Genomic DNA, 7557 nt, shown 5'->3' with positions numbered 1-7557 from the left:
ATCTCGAAACATAAATTTATCAATTCGCAAACTCTATGTGGTATACACTCGCCACCGTGTTTAAGCATTTCAGCGTTAATACCGTCTACCCCGGCAGCCCTATTCTGGAAATTGGGTATGAATGTATTTTTACGTTTCAGATAATGAAAATAAAGCTTACCAGAAATGCAATATGGTTGCATTTTCACTTTTTTTCAAAAGGGAAAGAACTGTTACTGGAAAGGGGGCAAGGGGGCGTTCCTATTCAGCACTAGCTTTTTCAAGACATATTTAAACCTTTTTTTACGTACGTGTCGTCGTTTGGCGTAAAATTTAAACATTTGATTTTGTGTAGCGTTTTCGTTGCAGAAAACCATAACCGTTGTTCAAGAAAGACTAGTTAATGAACTTGTTCTTTCTTTTCGGACCTAAAAAATGTGTGCTAAAGCTTGATTTGATCCGTTCATTTTTTCGAGAGTTATCGTGTTTACAAACGGACAGACAGACAGCCAGACATACACACGTCATCGCTAAAACTTGTTTTTTTTTTAGCTTCAGGGGGTCTCAAAACATGGAGATCCGTTGAGAAACCGAAGTGTAAAATTTCGGACATTTCTAATACTGTCTCAATGAGGAATGATAAGAATGTAGAAATCTTATTTCGAGAACATAACAAATGAGCTACAAGAAAAATGATCGCGCTTCTTTTCTGTGCTATTAAGACTAGAAATTAATTCTTGACCTATTTTTGCTATGTATCTCTCCTCATTCCCTTAATTCAGTAGTTAAATTCTAGGAAGGGGTGAGTCGGAAGGTGGAAATGGCAACTAACGGGTGGCTAAGTGCCATGCGCCGCTATCAGTCTTGCGAGAGACGTACGCGACGTTCGAAACCTATCGATCGAGGATCGACGTCGACGCGACGAGCGAGCCGCGTCCTTGCGTCGACGAGCGCGATGCTTCGAAATAGGGCGAAGCGCGCGCGAATTGGACCAACTCACGTTCTGGTTGGTGGAAAGCTTCGTGACACTCATATAGAATTCTAGACCTTGTTGCCGTGCTTCAGAATTATTAACGCGCCTGTCTGAAAACAATAAATTCGGTCGCCATTTCGCCCCAAATATCCGAATTCCAGTTTCCACCCACTTTTTTGAGGCCAAGTTCGACCATAATGCGTCGCTCGAAAAATCGAGCAAAAGGGGTTGATTCAGCTTGTGGATTATTGTGATAAAAAAGTGATTCGGAATCGATTAAGTGAAGAATCGAGGCTGCATTATGGGTAGCAAGTGTTGCAAGTGTGCCAAGAAAACCCATGCTGCAAGGTCCTCTGATGGATCGGGAAACCGGTAGGCTTTGTTCATAGACAAAAATTGTTTTAAATTGTTTTGGTATATCAATCGAAATTTTTAATTATAATAGTCTTTTTATATTGAAATTGACTAAATAAAGTTACTTTTTCGAAAATGAAGCAAGATTTCGGACCAAATGCGAAGTAATATGGTATCCTTTTGATAAACACAATCCATGCTTGGTTCTGGAAGCATGTTTTATTACTGTCCTATTTTGTTCAAACTGGCTTAATATGTTGTTTTTTTATATATATATAATTAAATAGTTTGATTGGGACCATAAGAAAAACAAATTCTACTTGCATTACTTAGATTATCATAATCTTAGAAAAGTTTGAAATGATGTGTTTGCCCAGTGTCATGCAGGGATACAGATTGATCTTCCTCTGACACATCAGCTAATGGAGTTTGCCTTTCATTCCTGTCTAACATCATCTAAATCAATTTAATTTTCACCCTGAAGACAGCCTGTTGTTTCTTTTTTTTTTCTTTTTTTAAGTCTCTTGAAGGGATCGTGTCATAGTGTAATGATGTGTTTGAACCCAAGTTCTATAGCGTGATCTAGAAATATCGCGGGCGAGAGCCTCGGTCTGACGGCTGCGTGCCCTCGTGTATCTGACGTAAGACTTTGCTCGTTCGCGCGGGCTAGATACGTTTTCTATTAGTTGTAACTTTTTAACTTTGTCTAAGATTTTGGTTAAAGAAGTAAGAAACTATATTTACAAATGAGTATACATTTTTCGAATCAAAATATAGTAGAATAATTCACATCTACAACACAGAATATATTTTTATTATATTTTCCAGGGTTTCTAGAGATCACTAAAATCTGGAAAGTCGGAGAATTTACAAACTGATCAGGGAATTTAGCGAAAATGTGAAAGAGTCAAAGAATTTTCAGTAAATTTAAGTTAAATACCACCTTGAAAATTTAACTTTTTTGTTGAAAATGTGTCTCTTAGATGTTGAGAAAGCAAACACTTTTCCAAAGATTGAATTATTTGGTAGATAATTAACTTTTTCGTTCAAAATTGGTCTTTTATGGATTAAGAAAGAAACCATTTGAGCAAAAAATGCAATTACTTGGTTAAAATTTATATGATTTATTTATATATTATTCATATTCATTTATTTATAATTATATTGATATATAGTTATAATTTTATTTATTTACATTCTTTTTATTTGTAAAAGATTCACTATTTTAGTGAAAAATTAATTTCTTTAAAATTTAACCGTTTTGATAAAAGTTAATTTGCTTAATTGATAATGTTACTATTCCATTTTAGCTTAAAAAATTTGCATTTTTTGGTAGAAAATTCATGATTTTCGTTCGAAAGTCAACTATTTTGTTCAAAAAGAGTTTTTGGATGTAAATTCATCATTTTAGTTAAAACTCATTTGTTTTGATGAAAATTTGAATATTTGATTGAAAATCTGTATTTTTTGGTAGACAAATAACATTTTGCTAATCACGATTCAAATATACTTGTTCAAAAAATTATTTATGTTGTTAAAAATTCGTGTTTTTTTTGTTGAAAATGATTATTTTAACTGATAACGCAACTTTAATGTTTGCTTGAAAATTATACTTTTTAGTTGAAATTCATTTATTTCACTAGAAACGTGTTATTTTTAGTTTTAAAGTCCACGTAAATTTTTTAAATCGATAGCTGAGCTTTTTAAGTCAAAATTGATTTTTTTCGGTTAAATATTCGTCTTTTTTTCTTGGAAATTTCATTATTTTGATTGCAAATGTATGTTTCTGGGTTGCAAATTCAACTTTTTTTGTACATAACTCGTGTTTTTGTGACTGTAAAATTGAACACTTTTTTTTTAATTGGCTTTTTGGTTCAACATTCATATTTTGGCGGTTGAAAATTAAATTTATTTATAAAAAAATCATATTTTTTGGTAGAGAATTAATCTTTTTTCACTTAATGTATTTTGTACAAAATTCTCCTTTCTTAGTAGAAAATTATTCTCCTTGGTTACAAAATTCTGCATGACTGTTGACAATAAAATTCTCTAAAATAAATGTAGAAAAAAAATTTGCATTAACAGTACTAATCTCCTACTTGTAAGGTAATTTCATAAGCAACAAAAAAGTTTGTAACAGCCAGGAAATGTACAAAAATTGGTCAGGGAAAAGTTAGGGAATTTCTAAATTTGAATTTTGTAGCAGCCTTATATAATAATCAAGAATTCCTGCAAAATTATGTAGCAAATAATTAGATGTTTAATATAACATCCTCATAAAACCTACATTTTGCCTTAATGTCTCTATTGACATAAATCATTATTCAAACTGACAGAAACAAGTTGGCAGTCGGTCAATATTGCATAGTTAAGGAATATAAATGAATGGATACATTTTTAGGATTTTGTATCGCCCCACAAAAACCTTTATAGTTTCGCTCGAGTGTCCGTCGGTCAGTCGCACTTTTTTCCCTAACTGACTTTACCCCGTACCCTATTCGACTTTACCCAGTACCCAAGTCGACTTTACCCCGTAACCTAACCATCTCCACCGTGTACACTAGATAACTGTACCTCGTACCCCTACCGATATTACCCCGTACTCTACTTCCTTTATTGAGTACCCTGGTTGAATTAAGCCCTAGCCAAGCCAGCTTTACCCCGTGTTTTACTTTTTGCCCTACTTTTACTTTTTTTTTAATTTTGTAAAAATTTTTTACTTCAAGTGCTAATTGAAGTTAATGATGATTAGCAGATGACACGCCTTTTTTATTAAAATTAAGTAACGATGCTCTCCATGTTTTTAAACTTGAATCGGAATTCGCGTATTTGTTGAAGGAAATTGCGCAATATGAACGCGCCGGCTGAATGACAGAATTCGGTAGAATTGGAAGAACAGTGAAGAATAACATGATGACGTTTCAATTGGACCTTTGCCATCACGTGAAAAGAGACAAAATTCAACAAATAAATTTTCTAATTGAAAAAAATAAATCTACTTAAATACATTTTATATGAAAAGTATTTATAAATACATTTTATATTAAAAGTATTTATAAATAAACAGTATAAGCAATTCCCGAAGACGAATATTACTTCTGTAATCGACGTATAATGTTTTTAAAATTTCTTTTCCCATTTTTGGATGGATGAAATTTCAATCAAATTATCTCTAGGAATTAAAATTTAATCTTTAAAGAATGATGGTTAATGTAGTTTCAGGGTGGCCGAGACCGGAAAAACAGAGGAAAATTACCGGCAATTTTTTGAGAACATAAAAAACCGAAAAATAACAATGAACTTTTTATGGCACAATGTAAAATAAGTTAGATTCAAACTTTTTTAAAATGTCAACATCAATTAGTAACTTTTTCAATTTGTAAATAACTCAGTTTATAACACCTCATTCTAAAATCATTTACTCAGTTGAAATTTATTCATTTTAGATTTAAATATTCTAAATTGTATGGTTTTGATTTTAAACCTCAAAAATTTTCCGATATATTAAAATTTTCGATATAATTCTTGATAGTTGCACAATTTTTAGTTTGAAGGATTTTCAAATCAACCATTTTGAATTTATATCTCCATAATAAATGAAAAACAATTAGATTTCTTTAATTTAAATTTTTAATATTTTGAATGAAGAAATTTAATATTTTGATTTTCTATTATTTGTTATCCTGTCAAAATTTGAATTTTCGATTTTTCAAGAAAATTCAAAAAGATGTTTTGATAATCTTGTAGGCCATACAAAAATGAAATTTTTTTATATCGTGCGTTATTGGGCTTAAAATGTTCATTTTCGTGTGGTTTTGGAATTTTGTAAATTATATAACTCTGATAATTTTTGGTTTAATGAAAAAAGTCATTAAGATAAATTGTGCGAGTTTTTAAATAATACAAATATCCGTATAGAGAATGTCTGATTCTTGAAAAATGTGGTCTCAAAAATATTCAAAATGCGCTGACTTTATGAATTTTTATCTAAAGTGGCTGGCTATAGAACTTGAACTTTGGTTTAGGACACTAAAAAATGTACCAAAAGCCAATCTAATAGAATAATGTTTTCAAAACATGTTTTTTTATTCAGGGGGTCTCAAAACGTGGATATTTGACAAAAACTGGGGTGGGGGTCAAGTTTCACACAAATCTAATAATTTCTGTGATTAGAATTTAAAAATGAATTAATTTGTCATGAATAATGTTTTGATAGTTCTGATCTTTGTTTTAATCGTAAAAAATACCAATAAAATATGACAAAATTTTATTTTTTGAAAAACCACACACGAAAAAGGAATTAAAAGACAAAATTTGTGATGAGAATGTGCCCACTAAGGTGGTCCGAAATCATACCTGTTGAAATTTTTTTGTTTATTACAGCTCATACCACCCCCCCCCCCATTTTGTGAGGTTGCCAGAGAAAAAATTCCCTCTAAGTTTGAGCCAAATCGGTTAATATAAGACATGCCGCAAAGGCCCTGAAAATCCCATAAGATTAACATGAGGAAATTTTGGTTTTCGGAAAAATGAGATTCAGGTTTCTAGATTTAAACTTAGCTTGCGGGAGATACTAAGAATTGGTTGGGGAGTCTCTAATCTCTGCTTTGTTAGTATTCTGAAAGGAATTAAAAATCTTTGTACTTTTTTAACGTCACTGGAAATTAAAACAAAAATTGTTGCTCTCAAAAATGACAAATTACCACAATAATCGCAAAAAACAGAAATCTTAAACATTTATTTTCGGAAAAAATTGTTTAAACAAACCAAATTTATTTAAACAAATAATAATTTATTACAACATAAGGTACTAGTATCTAAATGAAGTAGATATTTAATAATAAGCAGAAAAGCTAACTAATTTGTTTTTAAACTACAGTTTTATACCTCGTTTTGAGAAAAAGTTACAATTAAATAATAATAAATTGTTTAAACAAATGCTAAATGATTGGCAAGATATAAAAGATGTTGGAAAGCGATGTCGTTTGTCTGAGTGTTGTAATAATTAATAATTAAAACAATGAATGAGATGCTAAAAATGACATGCTTCAGACCACAGGATTAAGGTGTTGAAAGAATCCTTTATTCAAATTATTCGACGTTTCGAAAACTATACGTTTTCCTCATCAGGATAGAGTCGTGTATATACAAGTTCCTTATATCACGTCGAGTATTTATGGATATGTATCCTCAATTCACCTTTTCTTAATTGGTCTTCAAGTTATCTTCATTTCAGTTTAGTGAATTGAGTAAATTTTATTGTTTATTTTTTAAAAACACATTATATTATAAAAACAGATGTTAATCTTATGGGATTTTCAGGGCCTTTGCGACACTTCTTAATATTATCCGTTTTGGCTCAAACTTGGAGGGCATTTTTTTTTTCCGACAACCTCACAAAATGGGGGGGGGGAGGGGGGGGCATGTCCTCTATTCGAAAGTCGGTTTTTTGGACCACCCTGGTGTCCACTCACCGCGCAGATTTTTCTTTCGCCTTTAACTATGCTTTTTACGATTAAAGCAGAGGCTACGCATCCTATCAAAAAGATAATAATTAAAAATTTGTAGATCTTTTTCAAATGCACATCTTTTGTCTAATCATCTTTTACCGTTTTTTGCATATTTTGACCGAAAAATGTAATTTTTAGATTTTCCGTTAGTTTCTATGCTTTCAAAATTTCAATTTTCGATTTTTTAAGAAAATTCAAAAAGTCGTTATGATAATCTTGTAGGAAATTCAAGAAGCAACATTTTTCTTCTCTTGATTTTTTTGATATCCTGCGTCATTTGGCTTAAAATGCTAATTTTCTTCTGTTTTTTGGAATTTTGTAAATGCTATAACTCTTGTCATTTATGGTTTCATGAAAAAAATGATTAAAATAAATTGTTTAACTTTTTGAGTATTATAAGCACCGATACAGAAAATTTTTGAATTTTGAAAAAGGTGGTCTCAAAAATAGTAAAAATGCGCTCAATTTTTGACTTTTTATCCATAGTGGCTGGCTAACGAACTTTACCTTTAGTTTAGGACACTAAAAGAGTGTACCAAGGGCCAATCTAAAAGATCGATTTTTGCAAAAAATATCGTGCTCACATAGAGACATACGAGGGTGGATTGATAAGTTTCCGGCCTGACCAAGAAAAACAATGTTTTTAAGAATTTTTTTTTGTTATTTCTCAACATAATCTCCTCCAAGGCTGATACATTTCTCATAGCGGTGTTCTAGTCTAGTAATGCCATCTCTATAGAA

General features: G+C 31.3%; 1 protein-coding gene across 5 annotated transcripts in view; it reads left to right on the top strand.

The window, feature by feature from the left end:
• Nucleotides 1–7557, top strand: part of LOC117168779 (titin homolog) — a 126593-nt gene that overhangs the window by 18587 nt on the left and 100449 nt on the right. Inside the window, exon 1 of one of the 5 annotated variants that reach the window (XM_033354564.1) lies at nucleotides 1219–1324. The exons of the other annotated variants lie outside the window; for them this stretch is intronic. Within the exon in view, the coding sequence (XP_033210455.1) occupies nucleotides 1254–1324 (71 nt within the window). The 5' untranslated portion in view covers nucleotides 1219–1253. Of the gene's footprint in view, nucleotides 1–1218; nucleotides 1325–7557 lie in introns of those variants that run through there. 5 annotated transcript variants of the gene reach the window in all.

Source organism: Belonocnema kinseyi, chromosome 3, assembly GCF_010883055.1.
Source record: "Belonocnema kinseyi isolate 2016_QV_RU_SX_M_011 chromosome 3, B_treatae_v1, whole genome shotgun sequence".
Lineage (NCBI taxonomy): Eukaryota > Metazoa > Arthropoda > Insecta > Hymenoptera > Cynipidae > Belonocnema > Belonocnema kinseyi.
Note: the sequence above shows the minus strand (reverse complement) of the source record. Positions and strands in the feature narration are given on the sequence as shown.